Raw genomic sequence first — 25784 nt, 5'->3', positions numbered from 1 at the left:
AGATTTATTTTCAGCCCGCTGAATCCACTCCAAACAACGTGTGGTAGGCCTGGTCAGTTTCTATTTGAATATTATTTATATTTTTAGAATTAAAATAGTTTGTTAAACTTAATTAATAAAACTATAGATCTCTGCACAAAAATACAAAAAGGGATAGAAGATTGGCTTCAAACAAAGGGTTACAAGGAAGAGAAGGAAACAACCATATATATATCCCTTTTGCAACTAGTTACAGGTTCAATGAGAGTAGGTGTACTTACACGACGAATAACTGCGTGTAAGCACTGCCGATGTAAAAGAATCTCCTCTGCAAGGCAAAAACATATCTGGAGAGAGAGTGGGTGGAATGGGCTCGATTGCTTGAAACATTCATGAATCCAAATTCACTCGTCGCATCTTACAAACAAGGTTTGCTGTTGGCATATCAAGTTGGTGTCCTGAATCTGTCTTTAAAAGATCTTGTAGTTGGTTTCTTGGAGAAGAAAGACAACTTTGGAATGTAGCCAGAACTGGAGGAATTGGCATTGATAGAGCAGAAAGCACATTACTAAGATACTCAATATCAACTGATAGTTGCTGTGCTCCACGATCTGAAATGTATTGAATCCCACGCAACTGCTCGATGTAAAGTGCAGTAGCACCCTCTGCAACCTAAAATTTCACAGGAACCAACGGAAAGAAGTTCGTTTCATTAGTAATTTAATGTGGACACACAAAAGAGATTCATGGTTTAAAAAGTATATCAAGGCTTATATATTAGTTGTTTCTTTCAAAAGCTACTTAGTAGTCTCAAAAAATAGTGAGATATCTGATTCTTATTTTTTTTAGAAGCTCAAACGCAAGCAATTTTAACGTGATGTTTTTAAAAACGAAAATTATTGTTTTTGTTTCTGGAAAAGGGTTAAACAAACAGCAGACAAAAGGGATATTCTTTTTTTAACTTTGATCTTCCTTTATATTATTAGTTACCTTGAACATCCATTCTGTTGCAAAGAACTGCGCTTCATCATTGACTTCATTGTTAATTCCCTCAGCAAGTGGCTCCAGTTGTTGGGGTAAAGTAAGAAGATATTCACCAACTCTAGTAACATAGGACTGTGGATAAGCACTGAAGGTAGGGAGAGGAAAGCTTCCTTGTTCCTCAACCGATGACCAAATTGACATTCGGGACACATCACTGAGGCGTTGCCGCACTTTGGATATGAGGACATCATATACGAGTTCGTTAACCGTGTCTGCAAATGCTGCAACTCTTTGAGATGCAAGGGGAAGTGCGTGAAACCGGGGGTCTTTAGACTGCAAATAGTAAGATATTTTATGTAATTCAGTAGAATATAAAGAGAAAAAAGTGTCCGAAGGGAATTGTCAAAGTGTGTCAGCACATAGCTTAAGGAACAATACCAATGCAATCTTATGGCCTTAAAAAATCAATGAATCGTATTCATATAAAACAATATTTGCACAAAATTTTAAATGTGGTTTAAATTTCTGTTAACCATTTTCACATGTGCAAACAAATTCCATAAGAACTCTGATTTCAGAATATTGCTTATTTAATTTCTTTAATTACAAAATTTACCAATGTCAATAACTACAAAACAAAGGGTTATGGAAAAAGCATGTAGATGGAGGGAAACAGAACAAAGGGCATGTGCAAACCAATTCCTAAAGAACTGACTTCAGAAGCTTGCTTGCTTAATTTCCTAAATTATAATATTTATCAATGTGAATAATTACAATTCTAGGGAAGGAGGATAGGGATAGTCAAATCATCACAATATTGAACAATCTGAAAAGGAGGGAGAAAGGAATATTCAAAGAGTGTTTAAAGGATTGGGTTGTGTGAGACATTCTTATCATTATTCCTATCATTATTTCTTTAAGGTTCCTCCCAATTTCAATTTTACAATCTATTAACTATTCCTTCTATCCATTTCTAAACCAAAAGGAAAAGAGAAAATGAGACCACAATAAAACTAATACCTGATTCAAAAGGTTAAAGAGTCTCCTGGCCTTCTCAGGCACATCAACCAACCGCAGTGTTGCCATATCCAAGGCAGCCCTTCCGCCAAAAGATGGCTCCCCTTCTACACTACTATTAATAGTCTGGTTTTGGTCTAGAGCTGAACCAAATGCAGAAAAAGATAGAGTTGTGCTCAATCTAGCAAGAGTGGCTCTCAAAGATGCTTCAAATACAGAAGATCTGCTTGTCAAACTATCTGCAACTGTCAGGATTTGCAATGCCCCTTGGACTATGGACCATTCCTCCTCATTTGAGATCAAATCAACTCTCCGAGAATTTTGGTTTACATCCTTCTTCTCCGTGTCCTTCTTAAGAGTACTATCACTTCCATAATCCACACCACAGACAGTTCGCAGTGACTTAAGTGTTTCTTGCAGAGAGGAAATGTATTGTAACATTATGTCATCAAGGGCAAGAATCAGTTCATCTGCCTCAGAACCTCCAGTGAAGCTGATGCATCTCTCTGCAGCCGCTTCAAGAAGTATAATTATTTGAGGAATAGACTCCTCCATCCTACGAACTGTTTCACTGAGTTCAACTCCTTGGGCTCCCACCCCTCGAATAACAGCTCCTCTTAAGTCTACTCCCGCAATCTCGGAGGAAAGGATGGCACGCTCCATTTGTCCATACCTGTAGGACATACTCGATGTAAGATGGATTAAGGATAAAATTGGATATTTGTTGTACGAATTGTAAAAGGGTTTCATACATACAGACAATGTTCATGACAAACCAAAAGAAAAAAAAAAAAGCAGTTTATTAAAATTTATCTTTCTGCTCCTCTTGTTTTATATTTCTACTTCTAGAGACATTGTGAGATATGAAGTTAACATTCTCTTCCATAGACCCACTCAATGCTTAAATAACAATGGAGCAATGTGCTAAAAGGCATAATCAGCCAAATTTAGTTGAAATATTTCAATTACTCTTCAAATTAAAATAAGTTTTTACCTCTGTTTAAACAATTCGTAAGGCAAGTACACAGCTTTCAGCACATCCATTAAAACTCGGATATCAGAAGCGGAAAATAAGTGTTGAATATTCCTCGCAAAGGTCCCAGTCATGTTGTGCAATTCAATCAAGGCCTCAAGATGCTTCGTTTGAATCTTAATGCCTTTATGCATATCTCCCGCTAAAGTATCTAGTAAACCTATGAAAATTCATAAGCTAATATGTCAACAACTTGGTACAGTTAACACAGCAAAATAGTTAACAGTTAAATTACACTTTTGCTAATTGAAAGGTATATATTGAATTATCACAGTTCTAAACTTAAAACCTCTGGTTTCTTCAAGAACACGGAACCCCTATTCTAAATCTAATACAAAAGGTCACTGTAGAGAGAAGGAATAAAATATATAATTTCATGATCCGATGCAGCTTTTGCAATAAATGATAAACGGACCCAAAATCTCAGCATTAACCAAGACACAATAAGTAGTAAACCGTGATCAGTTAAATGTATTGGGACTTACTGCAGTATTAAGGGAAGTATTTATTTGCTATATACCTCAATGTAAACCACAAACTTTGTTAGTCCCTCATCACTCTATTATTTTCAAGTGTGAAAAGAAAGAACAATTTACTGGAGCAAGAACTAATGACCAAGATACTTTTCCAATAGCACAACAGCTTCAGCTATTCTATGTTTTTATTTACATATAGGAAACAGGCAGGAGTTGAGGGACTCAAATCCATTAAGATCTATCATATGCAATGAATTACTATACATATGTAAATAAAGCTAACATCTTCCTCCGACAGGAAATCGTTCAAAAGATCTAAGGACCACCTTTAGCCAATGCTTTTGTTTCTGGAACAGCATCTCCAATGCCAATGTTGATACGAGATTGGAAGCTGGTTCCTATAGTCATCATAGTCTCACTTAGTAGCCTCGGGACAAGAGTTTTATAATCTTCAGGAAAAGCAACCATGCACCTGCAAGTAACAGCTCAAATGCTTTTATTATGCTACTTCAATACGCAAATCTGATTAACATTATCATTTTTGTGCAAGCTAATTTTTCAGTAGGTTGAGATGAAAAATCAAGATCCGTTAGCACCAAATTTTGTTCAGTAGTAAAAACAACGAAAGCTAACACTAGTAATGGTACCATTTCCACTCTTGTTCAAGGTAAAGCAGTAGCTCGTCATAAAAGCTTGGTAGCCAAGTGGAGAATGGTATTGCAGGTGAAACTGAATGAAAATCACCACTACTTGATATCCTCTCCATCTCATTTTTCTCAATAACGGACTTATTACCTCGTTCTCTAGAATCAAAATCTTCCCAAAGCTGCTTAATTGGTTTCAGATGAACCTTTATATATTGTGATTCCAGAGACTTAAACCTTCCAATTCTAATGAGAATAGCCCGTAAATCTTGAGCAGCATCGGCCTGAATAATAACGAGAATCAAGACAAGAGATTCAACGCAAATCACAGAACAAAAGAACCTATATGACACTATATATTTATAACCTTGCGATTAGATAACGCGTCTGTAATACGAGGCTGCACCATCGTGTCTAGCCTATCCTCCAAGACTTCAAGTTGCTTTCTTATGTTGGCAAATTCAGCAACCTAAAAATAGAGTGTGAGGGTACGTGAAAAAAAAAATATGAAACCAATCACAAATCTAAAGCCCAAGCCACTTGTTAAGCATCTGAAGAGGGAAATTTGTACCTCCCCAACTGCTGATAAGCAATGCCTCATGTTAGCTAGAGTTTCTGCAGCACGAGGTAGATCTCCACTGGCAAATACATCCTCCACAGTCGAACTCAATTGAGTTAATCCCGCAGCATCCTGTCATTCAATTGCAAAGGAAGTGAAATTTATTTGTCTCATCATAGAGAGTGTCTCTGAACTAAGTTAACAACTACCAGACATGCAAAGTATCAATCCCTACCTGCAACGTGTCATATGCAGCTTCCATCCTCTGTTTGACAACGTCGACTTTAGCAAGTGCAGCTATAGATTCAGCAGACGACCCCTCCGCCTATAATATGAAAAAAAAATGTGAAAAGCAAAATTACAGGTGCTTGCTCTCAACTAGATCTCAGCGACCAGATCAGAATTTCAGATCATTCAATGAAACCATAAGCATTGTAAAACTACAATTCAGTGATTATAATCGATTCATTGCTGAGCTCAATGCGATAACATATTTCAATGTTCCAAAACCTAATGGAGAAACAAGACGGACTGAAACCTACTCCGATCCGGAATTTCTTCGTACCTTCTTGAGCTTCTGGAGGATGGATGAGACAGCCGAACGGAGAGAGACGGCGTCATCGCGGAGGCGGATGACATCGCGAGTGGCGCGGGGGACACGGAGGAGAGCGGCGGAGCTCTGCTCCTCGAGCGACGCGGCGATTTCCTCTGACACCATCTGTAGCTTCATCTCCATGTCCACAAGGTGTTTGTCCAAAGAGTCCTGAGGGTGTCGACTCTGACATGCTGAGTTGATCCATTTCTTGGGGTCGAAGTTCTCGTTCGAGAACGGACCCAAATCTAGCATCATGGTCGCAGCGACCGAACCAGGAACTCACCGCTACACACAATGGTCTTCTTTTCTTCTCTCTTCAGACTCGCCAAACAATTCCGTCACAGGTAGTTTCTCTAGCACAAGTTTACCCCTGACCAACAAACTTGGGTCTGTGCCTGAAAAATTAACATTTTCGAAACGCACCGTTGTGTATTTCACCCAAAAAACTAATACATGCTAGTTTCTGATTTATTATCAAGAGGGGACATTCATTCCTGTAACAACAATAAATGAAAAAATTTACATGTGTTATGAATTAATGGTCGTCCATTGATTTATACAATTACTCATATGATTGATAATCATATTATTCATTACTCTTTATGATGTAATATTTTGTATTTACTATTTGATTTTATATCCTTTCTGGGTTACCATATTGTACCTATAAATAGGACTCGTCCTATCAGTAATTAGACACACATAAAACCAGAAGTTGCTCCCTACTCTCTCATTCTCTATTCTTCCTCTCCTTTGTCTCTCTTATTACCTTTATTTTATAACACGTTATCAGCACGAGGGTTATCCAACTGAGCGTGAAGGCATATTTTTTTTTCTTTCTCCCTAAGAACAACGCTCTATATTCCTTAATCGAGGTTCTTTCTAATCTTTTTCTCATTCACAAACTTTATCTCATTTTTTTTTTTGTGTAATGATAATTGTTTGATTTATTTTTCTCTGTCATATTATTATTATTATTATTATTTGATTTTAATAATTTCATACATGAAATTTGATTATATTAATATTTTATGTGCTAGTTCTAAAACATGTCAAATCTTGCAAAGCTTGAATTTGCGGCCCTTGATATTTCGGGGGACAATTATTTATCATGGATTTTAGATGCTGAGATTCATCTAGATGCAATGGGTCTGGGTGATGCTATTAAAGAAGGAAATAAAGCATCTGAACAAGATAAAGCTAAAGCTATGATTTTCCTTCGTCGCCATCTTCATGAAGGGTTGAAAATTGAATACCTTACTATAAAAGACCCTTCTGTACTATGGAAAAATTTAAAAGAAAGATATGACCATCAAAAGACCGTGATTTTGCCAAAAGCTCGTTATGATTGGATGCATTTACGGTTGCAAGATTTTAAAACTGTAAGTGAATATAATTCTGCAATGTTTAGAATTACTTCTCAATTGACTCTATGTGGAGAAAGAATTACTGATGAAGATATGTTGGAAAAAACATTCTCAACTTTTCATGCAACTAATTTGCTTTTGCAACAACAGTATCGTGAAAAAGGTTTTCACAAATATTCTGAATTGATTTCATGCCTTCTTGTGGCTGAACAAAATAATGAGCTCTTGATGAAAAATCATGAGGCCCGACCAACTGGTTCTGCTCCATTCCCAGAAGTGAATGCAGCAACATCTGATCCATATAATCATGGACGAGGTCAAGACCATAATAATAATCGTGGTCGTAATTTTGGTCGTGGTCGTAGCCATGGTCGTGGTCGTGGTCGTGCTATTAATCATGGTCGTGGACATGGTTATAAAGGAAATTTCAAAGAGAAACTTCATCAACAGAAGTGGAACAAGAATGCGAAAAAGGAAAAAGAAAGGGGTGAAAATAATGGCAAAAAGGCTGAAAATATATGTTACCGTTGTGGTAGTAAAGGTCATTGGACCCGTGCCTGTTATACACCAAAGCATCTTGTTGAACTCTACCAAGAATCACTTAAAAAGAAGAATGTAGAAACACACTTTGCTTATGAAGATGGTGATTCTGATTATGGTCATATGGATACTACTCATCTTGATATTGGTGATTTCTTTTCTAAACCCGATGGAAGCATTGATCACCTTATTGGTGATGGGAGTGTTAGAAAATAATTTTATTTTATGATTAATTTTTAAGACAATGTTTTATATTTAATTCATGTTGCTTTTATATGTACAAGTTTTTATGTTTTTATGAATAAAATCCTCTATTTTATTTTATTTTATTTTTTTTTCTTTCTCTCCTCTTACAAAGTAATCTCTAATATTGATATTTATGTTTATATGAAGAATGAATATTGGCATTAACACCAATGATGAGGATCTGTGCCTTGCTGATAGTGCAACAACTCATACAATTCTCAAGAGTAATAAATTTTTCTCTACTTTGGTAATGCGAGAAGTCAATGTTAGTACTATTTCTGGTACTACAAATATAATTGAAGGCTCTGGAAGAGCTACAGTACTTCTGCCAAGAGGTACAAGATTGCATATTAAAAATGCATTTTATTCTCCTAAGTCCAATAGAAACTTATTAAGTTTCAAGGATATTCGTCTAAATGGATATCATATTGAGACAAATAATGAAGGAGATGTTGAATATCTTTATATCACTCAAATTGAGTCAAATAAAAAATGTGTATTGGAGAAATTATCAGCCTTCTCTTATGGCTTGTACTACACATATATTAATGCGATTGAGACGCATGTTATTGTAAGCCAGAAGCTTACAAATAAGAATGAATTTCTTGTTTGGCATGATCGGTTGGGTCATCCTGGATATATCATGATGCGAAAAATAGCTGAAAACTCATGTGGACATCCACTTAAAAGTCAAAAGCTTCTTCAGTCCAATGATTTCTCATGTACTGCATGTTCGCAGGGAAAATTGATAATAAGACCATCACCAGAAAAAATTAGAAATGAGTCAATCTCATTTTTAGAACGAATACAAGGTGATATTTGTGGTCCAATACACCCACCATGTGGATCATTTAGATATTTCATGGTATTAATTGATGCGTCCACTAGATGGTCACATATTTGTTTACTATCAACTCGAAATCAAGCATTTGCTAAGTTATTAGCACAATTGATCAAGTTAAGAGCCCACTTCCCAGATTATCCAATTAAGAAAATTCGTCTTGATAATGCTGGTGAATTTACATCTCATGCTTTTAATGAGTATTGTATGTCAATTGGAATTGAAGTTGAACATCCAGTAGCACATGTTCATACTCAAAATGGACTTGCAGAATCATTGATAAAACGTCTAAAATTGATTGCACGACCTTTACTTATGAAAGCTAATCTTCCAATGACTACTTGGGGATATGCAATTCTGCATGCTGCAGTATTGATTCGCATCAGACCAACAAGTTATCACAAATACTCTCCTTTACAGTTGGTTTTTGGTCAACAACCAAATATTTCTCATTTAAAGAATTTTTGGGTGTGCTGTATATGTCCCAATTTCCCCACCAAAAAGGACTATGATGGGTCCTCAAAGACGTTTGGGAATATATGTTGGATATGATTCTCCATCGATAATAAAATATCTTGAACCATCAACAGGTGACTTATTTACAACTCGATTTGCTGATAGTCATTTTGATGAATCAATTTTTCCAACGTTAGGGGGAGAAAGAAAGAAACTGGAAAAAGATATTGGTTGGAATGAATTATCATTATCTCATCTTGATCCTCGTACAAAAGAGTGTGAACTAGAAGTTCAACGGATAATTCATTTACAAAAATTGGCCAACCAATTACCAGATGCTTTTACTGACACAAAAAGGGTAACTAAGTCGCATATACCCGCTGCTAATACTCCAATCAGAATTGATATTCCTGTTGGACAATCTAATATAGCAAATGAATCTCAAACACGCCTAAAGCGTGGTAGGCCTTTGGGTTCCAAAGATAAAAATCCTCGTGTGAGAAAAAGGGAAAAAAGGCAAGATGGCCTAATCGAGGGGGTAAAAGTCCCAAAAGATTCTTTTGACATAATCAATGATTCGGTTCCAGAAGAACCTCAGGTACCTGAAATTGTTGAAAATGATGAGATCTCAATAAATTATGTCATGAATCATAAAATATGGAATCGAAATAAAGTCAATATTGACGAGGTTTTTGCATATAATGTAGCAAAGGATGTCATAAGTGACAATGATGATCAAGAACCAATGACAATTGAAGATTGTCGGCAAAGAAATGATTGGCCAAAATGGAAAGATGCAATCCAAGCAGAATTAGATTCGCTTGCTAAACGAAAGGTTTTTGGACCTGTAGTTCGCACACCTGAGGGTGTAAAACCTATTGGGTACAGATGGGTTTTTGTACAAAAACGAAATGAGAATGGTGAAATTGTTAGATACAAAGCACGGTTAGTTGCTCAAGGTTTTTCACAAAGACCTGGTATTGATTTTGAGGAGACATATTCTCCAGTATTGGATGCAACAACATTTAGATATTTAATTAGCCTTGTTGCACAAGAAGGTTTGAATCTGCACCTCATGGATGTTGTTACAGCCTATTTGTATGGCTCTTTGGAAAATGATATTTATATGAAACTCCCTGAAGGATTTAATGTGCCCAACAAAGCAAATTCTAAAAAGGATTATTCAATAAAATTGAATAAGTCCCTTTATGGATTGAAACAATCAGGACGTATGTGGTATAACCGTCTAAGTGAGTACTTATTAAAGGAAGGGTATAAAAATGACCCTATTTGTCCTTGTATTTATATGAAAAGATCCGAGAATGAATTTGCCATAATTGCTGTTTATGTAGATGACATAAACATAGTTGGAACTCCTAATGAGCTCACAAAGGCAATTGATTGTTTAAAGAAAGAATTTGAGATGAAGGATCTTGGAAGGACAAAGTTTTGTTTGGGATTACAAATTGAGTATTTAAACAAAGGTGTTCTTGTACATCAAGAAGCTTATATAACGAAAGTGCTTAAAAAGTTCTATATGGACAAATCACATTCACTATGCACTCCAATGGTGGTGAGGTCATTAGATGTTGATAAAGACCCTTTTAGACCTCAAGAAAAAGATGAAGAACTACTTGGTCCTGAAGTACCATATCTTAGTGCTATAGGAGCTCTAATGTATCTTGCTAATTATACTCGACCCGATATAGCATTTGCTGTAAATTTGTTAGCAAGATATAGTTCTTCACCTACAAGAAGACATTGGAATGGAGTAAAACAAATACTCCGTTACCTTAAAGGCACTATGAATATGGGCTTGTTTTACCCAAATGATTCAAAATTAGATCTAATGGGTTATGCAGATGCAGGTTATTTATCAGATCCTCATAATGGTCGATCACAAACAGGATATTTGTTCACATGTGGTGGCACAGCGATTTCATGGCGATCTGTGAAACAAACAATAACAGCAACATCGTCAAATCATGCAGAAATTTTAGCATTACATGAGGCAAGTCGTGAATGCGTTTGGTTAAGGTCTATAATTCAACATGTGCGACAAACTTGTGGTTTATCCTTGGGAAAAATGAAACCAACAACGATATATGAAGACAATAGTGCATGCATTGCTCAATTGAAAGAAGGATATATTAAAGGAGACAGAACAAAACATATTCTTCCAAAATTCTTTTTCACTCATGATCTTCAAAGAAATGGTGATGTAGAGATCCAAAAGATTCGCTCATGTGAAAATCTAGCAGATTTATTTACAAAGTCTTTGCCAAGGAGAACTTTTGAGCAATTGGTTCATAGGATTGGACTCCGCCATCTTAATGATGTAAGTTTACATGAGGGGGAGAAATTAGAAGATGCAAAGAACAATATTATATAGAATGATGTACTCTTTTTCCTTCACTAGGTTTTTATCCCAAAGGGTTTTTCCTAGTAAGGTTTTAACGAGGCACATTCTTTTATCAATGGACACCCAAGGGGGAGTGTTATGAATTAATGGTCGTCCATTGATTTATACAATTACTCATATGATTGATAATCATATTATTCATTACTCTTTATGATGTAATATTTTGTATTTACTATTTGATTTTATATCCTTTCTGGGTTACCATATTGTACCTATAAATAGGACTCGTCCTATCAGTAATTAGACACACATAAAACCAGAAGTTGCTCCCTACTCTCTCATTCTCTATTCTTCCTCTCCTTTGTCTCTCTTATTACCTTTATTTTATAACAACATGGTTTAACAAAATTCAGAGAGTAGATTAATTATATTTTGGGATAAATACTATTGTAAAATAATAGTAGCATGTACATGTTGTACTTTTACATTATATTGAATTTCAAATTCAAATTATACTTATTTGTTATATAAACTTAATACTTTTTTTTAACATATTAAAGATATATTTGGTACAATTAATTATAACTTTAATTTTAAACAACAACTTAGCTGCTATGTCATAGGTTTATAACTTGTAAATTGTAAATTAATAATTCAAATTATTATACTATAAATTCTTTGTAAAACTAGCCAATGAAATCGTAAGGCAAACTCACATAGTTATGAAAAATTTATTATATAAATAAAAGTGTATGTCCTAAATAAAAATATAATGTTATATAATTAGAGTTTCATTTTTTAAAATATTTTTTTTACTTGTTTTAAGTTACGTACTTCTTTTATTTGAGAAAAATCATTTTATTGGTATAATCTTATATAGTTTGACTTTTTAATTACGTTACATTCAATTTTTTCTTATAGTTTTATTATATAATTTTTACATATTATTATGTAAAAAAATATTAACTATTTCAATTTATAATGTTGGTTTTTTGATTTAAACTATGTATAAAAATAAAAGGTAAAATAAAAAATATTAAAAGTACTGAAATAATCAATTATTTTTATAAAATTGAAATAAATAATAAAATATAGAAAATAAAATATATTAAGGATGAAAAATAATATAAATAAATAAAATACAACTTAATTATAGTAATTTATACTTTATAAGTTAAATTTTCTATATTTATTAAACATTTTTATCTATACTGACTTGCAAAATAAGTTAAATAAATTAATAATTGGCTTATTCAATGTGCTAAACACCTTACTCATAAAAATGATAAAAATAATTGAATGGGATATTTATGAATTTTTCACCATGTTTAAATTGATCATCCGAAACCGAATATTATGTAGGTAGTTTTTTAAGATCTAACTAGTTCGAATAAATATTTTTCAAATAAGAAAAGTCTTGAAAATAGATTCTCTAGTTTTTCTTTTTTTTTAAACACATAGTTTTCAAGTAATAAATACTTATCAATTGTTCCTTAAGTTGTTATGTTTATATAACAACACAAAAATCTCTTTCATGCTTAATTAAAGGTTTAGTAACATGATACACCCATATTTTAATTTGGGTTACATATATTTATCTTGTGTTTAATAAGTATTTATGTTTGATAGTTTAAGATAATTCATGGATACATATCAACGAAGTATCTAATTTATGAGGTAGACTGTAAAAAAATATTTGAATAATGATCAATTTTAGTAATAAAAAACAATTAGTCACAATGACCAATTTAGATATCAATTTATAAACTAAGTATTATTGCGAACTAAAATAATTTAAATATTAAAATTGGACTTTAAATTGATAATTTATATTATAAATTTGTCACTAACATTAGTTATCAAAATTTTAATTTAAATTCACACAATAACAATAATATTTTTATTATGTTTTTAATAATTATTGTATACTTTTCAATATTCATATATTACATGTCTATTACGAATCATATCCTATCATTTTTAAGATAAATATATGAATGTATCATATATGTATGTGTCTAGTATATATATACTATATGTTTTTTAGAATAATTTGAAAAAAAGTACATGCGACGATTATTATTTCTTTAAATCCTTATATGTTATTTTTAGTATTTAAAATTTGTAAAAACTATATATATATATATATATATATATATATATATATATATATATATATATTAACAAAAGGTAAAGTTTGTCATGACCGTAAATATTAAATGAATAATTTTGGAAAATATTAAATGAATAATTAAACCAATAAATAAATATTAATAAAAACAGTACTTAAATCTTTTTTATTTTAAATAACTTTGTTCCTCACCCCTGTTTAAAAACCCCAGGCACGAGACACTTTTATCTTGCATTCTTCACCCTTGAGGAATAAATGTTTTGGATGAAAAAAAAAGTAATTAATTTGTTTTTACCTAAATATTAACTAACTATCAATTATACTAATATCTCCCTAATAATAACTATAAGAATTAAAAAAGAAAGTGTTCATTAAAAAATAGTTTTAGTAAATACCTATAATTTTTTTAAAAGGAATTATAACGGATTTGCTTGTTCCCCAAGACAGGCACCGACCTTCCGGAATCTCTTACAATGGAAAATCACTGCTCTGGAACCTTCTGGACCTTCTTCTAGCGCCTTCTAGCTTCTCCCAATCTTTCTCCTCAAATATCGCCCACTGTCTCATCCATTCCCCACTGCACACAGAATCTCTCAATCGAAGCTACCTTCTGCAACCTCAATGGCGTCCTCTCTCATTGCGAAGCGCTTCTTCTCCTCTTCTCTCCTCTCCAAGTCTCTCCTTCGTCCAGCCGCTTCAGCCTCGCGCTCTTTCAACACCAACGCTATGCGCAACTACGACAACCAGAATGACGACGTCGAACGTCACTCAGAACGCTATTACCCTCGCACCGCGCGTCGCGACGATATTTTCTCAGGTAGTTGTACTCGCGCTGCCTAACCTTCCTCGTACCAAACGAATCACTTCAATTACTTCCGCGGTTATGTTGATCGATTTGATTCTCTGAATCTCATTGCTGAACGTTTTGGCTTTTTGTTTGATTACTGTTACTTGCAGACGTGCTGGATCCGTTCTTCCCTACTCGGAGTTTGAGCCAGGTTCTGAACATGATGGATCAGTTCATTGACAATCCGTTCCTCTCTTCGCCGCGCGGTATCGGAGCTGGAGCCGGAGCTCGTCGCGGATGGGACGCAAGAGAGACGGAAGATGCTCTGCTTCTCCGCGTGGACATGCCTGGGCTTGGCAAGGAAGACGTGAAGATCTCTGTGGAGCAGAACACTCTTACTATCAAAGGTGAAGGTGCCAAAGAAGGCGACGAGGAAGAGAGCGCTCGTCGCTATACTAGCAGGATTGACTTGCCGGATAAGATTTACAAGGTAGATCAGATCAAAGCTGAGATGAAGAATGGTGTGCTGAAGGTTGTTTTGCCTAAAATGAAGGAGGAGGAGAAGAGAGATGTGATCAATGTTAATGTTGAATAGAATATAATAGGTTATCTGTATTTTTGCATAGGCTCTGTTTTGTTTTGTTTTGAAGTGGTAATGGGATGTGTTTATCTCTGTTACTTCAAATTTTCTCTATAATAAATGGTTGTAGAGTTATGAAGTAGCTTGTTAATCACTACTTTGCTATCTGATTTTAACTTCACCATGGAGTTTCTGCTATTTTTAATTTTGTGACTATGAGCAAGTACATTTAACCATTCAATTATGAGGCTAGCCATTGAACTCTTCATGGTAGATAAAATTTGTTTCTCCATCTTTTGATTCTGTCAATACTCTTGGCAAGTTTAGCAGCAGATGCCATCATAGCACCCATAAACCACTTTGCTAGTCCATAGGGTCTTGGTGATTAGGTTTGGTATTCAGGATCCAGTGGGTCTTTGAGGTCTCCTTTCTGTTAAGGAGGTTTTTTCTTACTCTGCCTGTGTTTATTTATTTATCTTTTTTTGAACAAACAAAATTTTGGATAGAGTTTTTTACTCGTGGATTGTAAACTTTGGAGGTAAATTTTTTTCTATTACAGTCTCAAGTTTCTTATGTATATTGGATGGTTTGGAATAGTTTCTTTCTTGAGTTTATCAATGACCCAACACATAGAGGCCGCAATTAAAAAGTGGAGGCAACAAGGCCTGTGGGGTTGCACATATAACTATGGGTGCAGAAAGAAATTGCTAGTACATATGGTTTGGGTCCTTGGATAGGTGGAACCGGGAGTTTTTAAATAAAGTATCGATTATCGATATCTGTTGAAAAAAAACACAATTTGGGGTGGGTTAGTGATAAAAAATAAAAATATAGTTACTTTTAGTCAAGGAGTAAAATAGAAATTTAATTTTTAATTAAGTAGTAAAATAGAAATTTAATTTTCTTTTTAGTACAAGAGAAGTGTTTGTTTGGAGACGAGGGAGAATCCCCTTGAATTAACCTACCAATCTAGGTGCAATGCAAACTTTTAATTTCGCAGTATCTAATTTGTTAATTTTTATTTTCCACTTTGAGCTCCACTAATTATTTGATCTGTCGGTTGGTATGAGGGCTTCATAGGAGAAATGTAACCCTAATTTTTAGGACTTCGTCGATTAAGACATTTAATCATAGTTGAGCCAATATTAATAAAAAATTGTAAATAATTAATATTAGAGAATTATAATGTTACAATTTATCTGCTAAAAATTAAGAAAATAACATCTTTTATAACACTTAAACATTCAAAATGCTTGTAAATATTATATATAACTATACTTAAAATTTAATCATCCATGATATACTTTAAAAACGATTAATATTTTGAAAGAAGATTACAGATACTTAACATTATAAAATCATCTTATCTTTAATCATATTCAACTTTAAAAATAATTTTTTATTTTTTAAAAATTTCTGCCAAAAATAAACATATCTTTCCATTAGTTTATCTTAAAAAATAAATTAATTTATTAATACAGCTCAATCTCGTGTTAAATCACTTGATAAACTAAATCAAATAAAATTACACGAAATTAAAATGAAAACTTTTTAAATTTAAGAAGCTAAAACGAAAGCGTAAATAAATAAATATTTTATTTTATTCTCCTCACTCTGTGTTCATTTTATTGTTAAATGATTTTTAACGAGTTTATATTATTCTTTTGTTGTTGTGCATGCAAAGTTATTAGAATAATAATCAATATTACACACTTGTTAATCAAATATCTGCTCAGTCAAAATTCTAAAATATATTTTCCACCTAAGAAAAAATAAAACTGAATTGTTTGTACGTGTCAGCATTTTCACATTTAAATTCTCTTTTATTAGTGTAAGAATCTTATATTTTTGTACAATATCTCAAAACCATGAATGTGAAATGTGTGTAAACATAATTAGAGTTTCGAAAAAGGTTGTTGTATACTTGTATTTGCATTGTATAAAAGTACCATCCATCTATTGAATTGATATCTGAACGGCGTGAGTTGCCATAAGAGTTTTCATGGTCAACATTCAATTTAAATGAAAATCCAATTTGGTGGGAGCCAAACCACGAGGTTTTGTTGGTTGCACATAGAAAGACCAAGTTCAAAGATTTGTGTGTTCAAGTTATGAAACAAGTAAATTTGACTTTTAATGTACCGAATATGACGTGGTTTGTCGTTGTTCCTTGCTTCCTTATACTCCAGCATCCGATTGCAACCAATTTCTTACAACAAAAATCATTCTTCAAAATCTTGAACATAAAATTATTGATCATAATTCAACCTTATGATCTTCACCGAATGATGTTTGTATCTTTCTAATCATTATAATGATTAAAAAAGTATACATTATATCTAACTTAACAAATGTTACAATATATAAAACAAGATTTATATCACTTATATAATATAAAATTATCTTATTTTTAGTTAATATAAAATCTTTTACTTATTTTTTTCTACTTATTTTTTAATATACATTTTATATGTTAAATTAGACATTAATAAATAATCCAATAACCGACAAACAAATTTTTTTAGAATTACATATACTTCATAGTTTTAATATAATGTTGAGAATAAAATTTTAAATCTAACTTAATTTACACAAATATTTTTAAAATATAATTTTTTTTGTTTATGTATTATAATTTTATTTTATTGGTATTTTAGTAAAATATCACTAAAAGAATAACATTAATGAAACATAAATTATTTTATATATAAAATAAATATTATTTAAAAAAAATGACAATAAATTTATTAATATTTTTTTTTTAATTTTTAATCAATGTAAATGTAAATTAATATTTTAATCGCCAATGATGATGGATAAAACAAAGGTAATCCAACACATACCCACGACTTTTATATTTTGCATTATTTTGTTGTAAACTGATTGATATGAAGTTCCACACGTCTCATACCATCAGAGATCTGAGTATAAATTAGCAAGATTTTCCCATTGAACTCTCACCAAACATTAAGACAACTTAGCTACAAAATGGTGAAACGATAAATTAATAATGTAGCGTGTGTCACTAGAACACTCTACACTCTACTCTATACAGTATGAACACATAATTGACACACCCTTTTCCTATTATACTTATCCTCTAAACCTTTATTCTCACAAAACTTCAAAATAACAAAAATCCTTTAGTTTTTTTTGTTTTCATACTCTAAGTGGGCTTACTAGGCCCATAACAATTTGAAAAAAAAAAACAAAAAATAAACTCAGCGTAACACGTGGACTCAAAATGGCTACGCGGCAATCATCGGCCGCTAATTTCGACACGTCAAAGGTCCACGTAGGACAGCGAAAAACGTGGGGCCCAATTTTTTCTGGACCGGATATCCGCTTCACAAAAGGAATAATGCCAATCGGATATTCGAATATCCGGTTTTTCTCTTCCTTATTTCTTTTGAATTCAAGTAACACTTACGGCTTTCTCATGACCATTTTGCCCCTGCAAGTTGGCGTGCATTTACGGGGTAATTGACAAATTTACCCTTTCCAACATATTTAAATTTAAATCATACACAAAGGTAGGGTAGTTTTTATTTTATTTATAGTTTGAGGCAACTTCCTAAACCCTTCCTGCGCCTTCATTATTTGTTTCTTTCTACCGTTCTCATCATTATCTTTTTTGACTCTAACATAAAATTGTATCAGTACATCTGAAAATATCAGATTTTTTTTATTAATTTAAATAAAGTATTTAAAAATATTAGTATTATTTACATTTTGTTATTTTTGATTATGCATTTAAAAAAAAAAATTGAGGGTGAGTTATTTGATTTGACGAGAAAGAACCCCAATCAAACATAGTATAAGGACGTGTTTGGGTGCAACAGTAGGTACAAAACAAAGGGATTTGTCTCGAGTGTTATCCATTTGGCTCATTAATGCTTCAGTAACACCCACACAAAACCATAACTGTCAACAGTGTATAGATTGCTGGCAAATTTTCACAATGATGCCACTGCTTAATCGTATGGACGTTCATATTTAAATACTTTTATTTGTTTTAATTTTTATATATTTTTTAATTGTTTTTAAATTCAATATGATTGTCTTTTTCAAAATCATATTAAATAATCCTAAAAACAAAATTTAGAATTAGTCTCTCTTCAAAAATTTTGATCAATTTAGTATTCATTTTTAAAAATGCGTTAATTTAGTACTTTTAACTAAATTTTGCTAAGTTTCTTTAACGTTTCAAGCGTATTTCATAATAGTATTTGAATTGTTTACGCCGTTTGACATATTTTCACTTCAATGTTAGCTCAAATATTATAATAAAACATATTTAAAATGTCAAATAAACTTAACAAAATTTGATAAGAATAACTAAATTCACGCATTTATAAAGATAAAAGATTAAATTAGTATAAAATTTTAAAAAGAGACTAATTTTAAAATTTACTGAGGGATAAAAAACATATTTAACCTTTAAAAGTATTATGTGTAAAAATTTAATTCTGTCACATATTTAAATTTGAATTATTTTCTACTTTAAAGATGTCAAATATAGATGACCCATATCTTTAACGTGTAATTCTTTTAAATATTATAAAAAGTCAATTGATTAGAAAATAATTATAAAAACCAAAACGAATTAAAAATTTAAATATAAAAACTAATTGCTAATTGAGCCAATAAAAGAATATGAAGATATGAAAGTAGAAGAGTTATCATCTTATTTGAATATTCAAATTCATGGAAATATTGAAAAAACAATTTAAATATATTCATATATTTATTGAATTTAATTCGGTTTATACATCTTTATAATAACTTAATATCTTCATAAGAAATATATTTAATATATAATTTTAATTAAAATATTATTCATCAGATTTGATCTCTTAAGAAATATTTTAAATAAAATAAACCTATTAAATTAAATATTATTAACCTTTTTTATCTATTAGAAAATATTTAAATAGAAAAAATATTTTCTTTTAAATTAATATATCATTTTATATGTTATTATAATCTTTTAAATAAAATATTTTTTAAAAATAAATATTAAATTAGTTTATCTTTTACTAAAAATATTTATTATTTAATATCATTTATTTATTTTTTTAATTATTATACTTTTCATGATCTCATATGATAATACTTAATTACAAGTTAAAAGTAAAACTATAATAAATGATGGTAGTTTCAATAAATTAAGTGAAGCATAATAAATATTGATTTTAAAGTGAATAGCCGAGAATAATTAATATATTTTAAATTTTGTAAAAATACTTAATTAAATGTAATATTAGACGAATTTTGACATAATTATCATAAATCCAATTTTACTTTATTTAAAAAAAATTATTATACATATATAACAATTATATTTTAATATTATTATAATTAAATGTGAAAAAGAAATAATTAATTTAAAACGATGACAAAAGATATTATGAAGAAAAAAAAATTCACTTGCAATATTTTCAACACAAAAATTTGGAAAAGACTATGAATTTTAAAGAGATTTTCTTTTTTTTTTTTCAAAAATTAAAAATTGTACTTTTTAAACATTTCAAACTTCCTTTAAGAGACTCTCTAAGTATCAAATATATATATATATATATATATATATATATATATATATATATATATATATATATATATATATATATATATATATTTTGTATTTTAGTAGAAGCTTAGACATTTAAAAGTGTTTATTTTACATCAGATATATTGTTTAAAAATTCTAAAAAATACTTTTGTCTCTATAATATATGTTATACAACTTTATATTATTTTAATTAATAAAATTAATTATTTCAGTTTCTAATATTAAAATATTAAAATTAAAAATAATTAATTATACCTTAATCAGGCTTTTATTTTTGTAAAATTTATTATATACATTTATATTATTTTAATTAATAAAGTTAATTATTTAAATTTTCAATATAAAATACTAAAATTAGAGAAAATTAATTATACCTTAAGTAGTTAATATCCGTTGGTTAGCATTCTCCATTAAAAATAAAGTTAATTATTTAAATTTTCAATATAAAATACTTAAATTAGAGAAAATTAATTATACCTTAAGTAGTTAACTAGCATCAAGTATCTGTTGGTTAGCATTCTCCATTAAACTAAAATAGTTAATATTTTCCAACTTTAATGCAAGACGCATTGATATTTCTTTAGTAATTAATATTCAATAGTAATTTAAAAATGGCCACAGTTATTCATGTCATCGTGCAGTCACACAAAGAAGCTTTTAAACAACAACATTATTTTATTTAAGGAGTGTTCATAAAGAATAGAACACTGAATCTATTAAAACAATTTAAAAAAGCATAAACTCTTGAAATTCTCTTGAAATTTCCGAAGAGAATGTGAATATTGTTTTAATAAATATTGTGACCCATCCCTGTTAGTAGTTAATATCGAATAGAGGGCATTTTGGGGAATTCGTGGAGCGAGTGGTATTATGGTAATTGTGTGAAAGGCACACCTTAGGGGTAAAACGGAGATTTCCTAAAATAAAATAAACATTAGCCTCCACCATAAGTAATCACACGTTGTCTTTGTTTGCAAGTCTCGAGAAGAGGGAAGAAGAGAAATTTCTTTTTCCTTGGTTAAGTTTCAGCGACCGTCGTCAACAAGTGCAGGAGAAGACGCAAACTCTATTAACGGTGGTGAACTTGAGACACTTCAACTATACTTTGTTGTTTCATAGGTACCTTTTCTCTTTTTTCCGCTTTTTTCCGAGGAAGCAAATTTTCTTCATTGCACTTTTTCGAGCTTGTGGTCTCTGGGCCAGCTCATTCTTCTTCATAACTTTTTGGGTGCGTTTAATTTTTTGTTACCGTACGTTTTTGTGTTTGATGATCAACGATTCATCGTTGCATGTTGAGTAACGGTCCAGAGGATAATAGTTGGGGTGTTTTATTTGTCTGGGTTGTCTGTTTCCGAGGTGGTTTCATCTTCACGAAGGAAATCTTTGCTGGGTTGTTTTTGGATTTTGTTTCAGATTCTCATTGGATGTTGTCCATCAATACTGCACCTGTCACTGTTATAAATTTTTGTACTTTTCAAAATTTTGAACTAATTTCATGAGTCAAATCAGACGGAATCCTCTTTTTTTCTCACCTTACTTATTACTTTTTATGATTATGCTTTGCTGTGGTTGGCGTCTGAAAAATATCTGGTTTCTCTCGAATGAAGTTTTCCTGGAATTGGGTAAAAGTATCGCCTCTTGAAACTGTTTTGCTTTACTGGGATTGTGATCTATCTACTTTATACTTTTTTGTGAAGATTTTTTATTTGGTTTGTTGGAAGAAAAAAAAAGAGTCATGATTGATATCAGGATCTTAGAGTGAACCGGCCAAATCTAATGTTTGGTGCAGGAAAGATAGCATAGTTATTAGTGTTGCTTATCTTTTTCATTTCTTTTTTGCAGCTATATTCTACTAGGGGAAGGGGAAGCTCAATTTCTTCCTCTTTGTTTCAACTGTTAATATAATACATGGGTTTGGCACCAGAAGTGTTGGCTCGGAGAAGTGGTGGCAAGCTCGTTGGAGCTCGGGTTCTGCAGTACATAAATGGAGGCCCTCTTTCCTTCAAAACCTACCAACTCATCGTTCTGATTGTAACATTTTTGGCTTATACTAGCTATCATGCTACCAGAAAAACCACTAGTATTGTAAAGAGTGTTCTTGATCCACAATCGGCAGACACAGGCCTGACCTTCTTTCGGTTATGGCCAACCAATGTCACTGAGTCAAATGGATTAAGGACAGTTTCTTCCAAACCTGGAGCAGGTTGGGCACCCTTTAATGGATCAGATGGAACATCCCTTCTTGGTCAATTGGATGTTGCTTTTCTTGCTGTGTATGCTTTTGGGATGTACTTTTCTGGGCATTTTGGCGATCGGTGTAATTTGAGGATTTTTCTAACTGTTGGGATGGTAGGAACTGGGTTGTTTACTTCACTATTTGGAGTAGGGTACTGGGGAAACATTCACAACTTTTACTATTTCTTGGTGGTTCAAATGATTGCTGGATTGTTTCAATCCACTGGATGGCCATCTGTGGTTGCAGTGGTGGGTAACTGGTTTGGAAAGAGCAAGAGAGGGTTGATCATGGGAATTTGGAATGCTCACACTTCTGTTGGGAACATTCTTGGTTCTTTGATTGCTTCTGCTATGTTGACCTATGGATGGGGTTGGTCCTTTGTTTTGCCAGGACTAGTAACAGCTTTCATTGGTCTGGTGGTTTTCCTTATATTACCTGTTACACCTGAGTCTGTGGGAGCTGAAGCTGATAGAGAAGAAGATGAAATCAGTTTTCCAGTAAAAAGTGGAGAAGAAGCTGCAGAGCCTTTGCTAAGGCAAGAGACTCCAGTGGAGGAGAAAGAAGCAGTTGGGTTCTTAGAGGCATGGAAAATTCCAGGGGTTGCTCCATTTGCTCTCTGTCTGTTTTTTGCCAAATTGGTTGCATACACGTTTCTCTATTGGCTCCCATTCTATGTTAGCCACACAGGTACTTAAACTTTCTACATATTTTCAAAATCTGTATGTTGTTTACCTTGTAAAATTGCAGCTAACACATGTGTAGTGTAATGCATTTGCCTGAAAATCTTCAGTTCAGTGTTTCTCATTGATTTTCATTATGATGCAGCAATTGATGGGAAATATCTATCTAGTGGAACATCAGGAACTCTATCAACCTTATTTGATGTTGGAGGAGTGCTGGGAGGAATTCTGGCTGGTCACATTTCTGATCGCTTAGATGCTAGAGCCATTACTGCAGCAAGTTTCATGTACTGTGCAATCCCTGCACTCTTCTTCTACAGAAGCTACGGGCACGTTTCGTTGCTTTTGAATGGAGCATTGATGTTCGTCACTGGCATGTTTGTGAACGGGCCTTATGCTCTTATCACCACTGCAGTTTCGGCTGACCTGGGAACACATAAATCATTGAAGGGTAATTCACGAGCTCTTGCAACCGTGACAGCAATCATTGATGGAACCGGTTCTATAGGGGCTGCAGTTGGACCCCTGTTAACAGGTTACATTTCAGCGAAGAGTTGGAGTGCGGTTTTCACAATGTTGATGGGAGCAGCTTTAGTTGCAGGATTGCTTTTGACCAAGCTAGTAGTGGCAGAGGTAACCACAAAGATCGAAGAATCAAGGCCTAATAGAGCACCGGAATGTTCACTCGATGTATAAGAATAAACCATAAACTATAGGGTCACGGCAAATGTTTTTTGCTGTATGTGTAGTGTAGGAGTGTCTGTGAAGTCTCATTCAAAGCTTCACTGCATTAAATTAAAGAGGAACATGCCCAAGAGTGTTTATATGGAGAGGGCATCTTCAGCTTTTATGCTTCTTAATATGGGTGGACAGGTTCAGATGTTGTCTGTTTGTACATTGTGTGAGATACCCAGTTACCAAATGTAGCATAGCATCTCCTCTAAACACAAGCTATTCAAGATTTGCTTGTCAAGAATGAAACTTGTCTAGTGAGTTTGCAAGTTGATTTTTGTTCCATTTTTCAATGGCATCATGGGTTCACCAAACCGAACTGGCAAGATATCTTTCAGTTTGAGCATGGACTTTTCATTCAATACAAGATATCTGCAGATACTAGGTCAACCCTCTTGCCACTTTCATCAGAATAAAGCTATTAAATACTTACATACGCAATTTTCACCCTTTCAAAAAAGCACGGTTCAGGATCTTATGTCGATGTGGGGATCAGTTAATTGCAGTAGCAAAAAACAATGAACTATGCTAGAAGACTTCAGTTTGGTGGCTTCAAAAGTTTCAATAGTTTACTGTACAATTCTTTTATTTATTTTTTTGTGAAAATTACTCTTCAAGAGCTTGTTGCATGTACTTGTCAAATAATGTTCAACCCAATGGATGAAAAACAATTATATCATTTTTGAGTATCTGTCTAGAAACATTGTATTGGAAGTCATAAATAGACTAAAGATAAATAGACTAGAGATAAGACAATTTTATAATATACAAGTGAGGTGTAAACTTTATTTTACAATCTGATTTTGTAGAGTTGAATTAGACTTAACTCACTTTTAACATAATATCAGAGGTTAGAGCTTATTCTAACTAATTTTCTTGGACATTCTGTTTCACCCACTACTGGGTTGCTAACAGATCATCCACTAACTTTTAGGTATACCTCAGGATGAGGGAACAATTTTATAATATATAAGTGAAGTACAAATTTCACCTTAGAAGCTGATTTTATAGGATTGAGTTAATCCTAAAATCCACTTTTAACACTGTTTCTTCTTAACAGCTTGCAATTTCCCTTTGTCCGTATGGTCCAATAGTGCGTTCCATATCATTACTTTTGGTGTGAAATAAAGCGTTCCATTTATTTAGAGAAAACAACTTGCAAAGCAACAAATCTTGTAGGAACAAAGGACACAATTGGCATGCCAAGTTGATTGGGTTGTATTATTTGTACATTCAGATTTTTTTTTTCTGATGTTACAAATTCAGAAATCAATTTAAGGTCCAAAATTGACGTCGGCATTATTCATGATTCTAATACATTGTTGTTTTATGGGGTGTGAGAACGAAGGAAAAAATCGTCCACAATTTCCTTAACAAGCGTGAAAAATAGGAGAACCTATCATTGGTTAAGTCCGTGGTCCATCAAGTGGGGTTTTTGTCATAATTTGGATGGATAATTTCTATCTACAATTTTCTTTTTCTTTGGTTTGATGTAGATGTACCTTCGCCAACTTTAATAAGCTAACTCAAAAATGGTGTGTGAACCGTGTGTCCTAATAACATCTTAGGACAGAAATCTATTTCGTCACTTTGCTATTCGAAAATGTAAATGTAGTTTCAATCGAGCAAGATTAACATTAGCCTTTGATTGAATCAAACTTTTCTTATTAGAGTTCATTTTACCATGTTACACCCTCTTTCTTGAGAGAAATTATTATTAATCATGAATTTTTTTTTATCAAAAATATTCTGGTGTTGAATCGAATTTTTACTACTAGACCAAAAACTATTATTATTAAACTATTAGTATTAGGCGTGTATCCTAAATATTGTGTATTCAGGAGTTTACTACTTTATCAAAAATTTTATTTTAGAAGGCATCTCAAAGTGTGAATTTGAACTCCTTTTAACATTCATTCATAAGTCATGTGTGATTATTAGGAACAAATTTCAATAAATCAAATATA

At 32.3% G+C, this 25784-nt stretch overlaps 3 protein-coding genes across 4 annotated transcripts; 2 read left to right on the top strand and 1 right to left on the bottom strand.

Annotated features, from left to right (window-relative positions):
- Positions 1-80: 80 nt before the first annotated feature.
- Positions 81-5732, bottom strand: LOC114169532 (conserved oligomeric Golgi complex subunit 7). The gene is made up of 10 exons (XM_028054737.1): positions 5258-5732; positions 4928-5017; positions 4705-4824; positions 4501-4602; positions 4137-4417; positions 3816-3961; positions 2975-3173; positions 1984-2653; positions 970-1296; positions 81-651 (listed from the first exon to the last, which is right to left on the bottom strand). The coding sequence occupies exons 1-10, from the start codon at positions 5540-5542 to the stop codon at positions 370-372; spliced, it is 2502 nt and encodes an 833-aa protein (XP_027910538.1). The 5' UTR covers positions 5543-5732; the 3' UTR covers positions 81-369.
- A 7984-nt stretch (positions 5733-13716) lies between these two features.
- On the top strand, positions 13717-14802 carry LOC114168803 (heat shock 22 kDa protein, mitochondrial-like). 2 transcript variants are annotated; one of them, XM_028053759.1, is made up of 2 exons: positions 13717-14050; positions 14188-14802. In XM_028053759.1, the coding sequence occupies exons 1-2, from the start codon at positions 13852-13854 to the stop codon at positions 14610-14612; spliced, it is 624 nt and encodes a 207-aa protein (XP_027909560.1). In that variant the 5' UTR covers positions 13717-13851; the 3' UTR covers positions 14613-14802. The 2 variants fall into 2 exon arrangements, with proteins under 2 accessions (XP_027909560.1, XP_027909561.1); XM_028053760.1 differs by having other exon boundaries at positions 13730-14047.
- Positions 14803-21140: 6338 nt separating this feature from the next.
- On the top strand, positions 21141-24131 carry LOC114169128 (putative glycerol-3-phosphate transporter 1). Its single transcript, XM_028054168.1, has 3 exons — positions 21141-21288; positions 22012-23092; positions 23231-24131. The coding sequence occupies exons 2-3, from the start codon at positions 22078-22080 to the stop codon at positions 23779-23781; spliced, it is 1566 nt and encodes a 521-aa protein (XP_027909969.1). The 5' UTR covers positions 21141-21288; positions 22012-22077; the 3' UTR covers positions 23782-24131.
- Positions 24132-25784: the final 1653 nt, after the last annotated feature.

The sequence above is a fragment of the Vigna unguiculata genome, chromosome 11, assembly GCF_004118075.2.
Source record: "Vigna unguiculata cultivar IT97K-499-35 chromosome 11, ASM411807v1, whole genome shotgun sequence".
NCBI classification, from domain to species: domain Eukaryota; kingdom Viridiplantae; phylum Streptophyta; class Magnoliopsida; order Fabales; family Fabaceae; genus Vigna; species Vigna unguiculata.
This window is presented reverse-complemented; position numbering and strand designations above follow the sequence as displayed.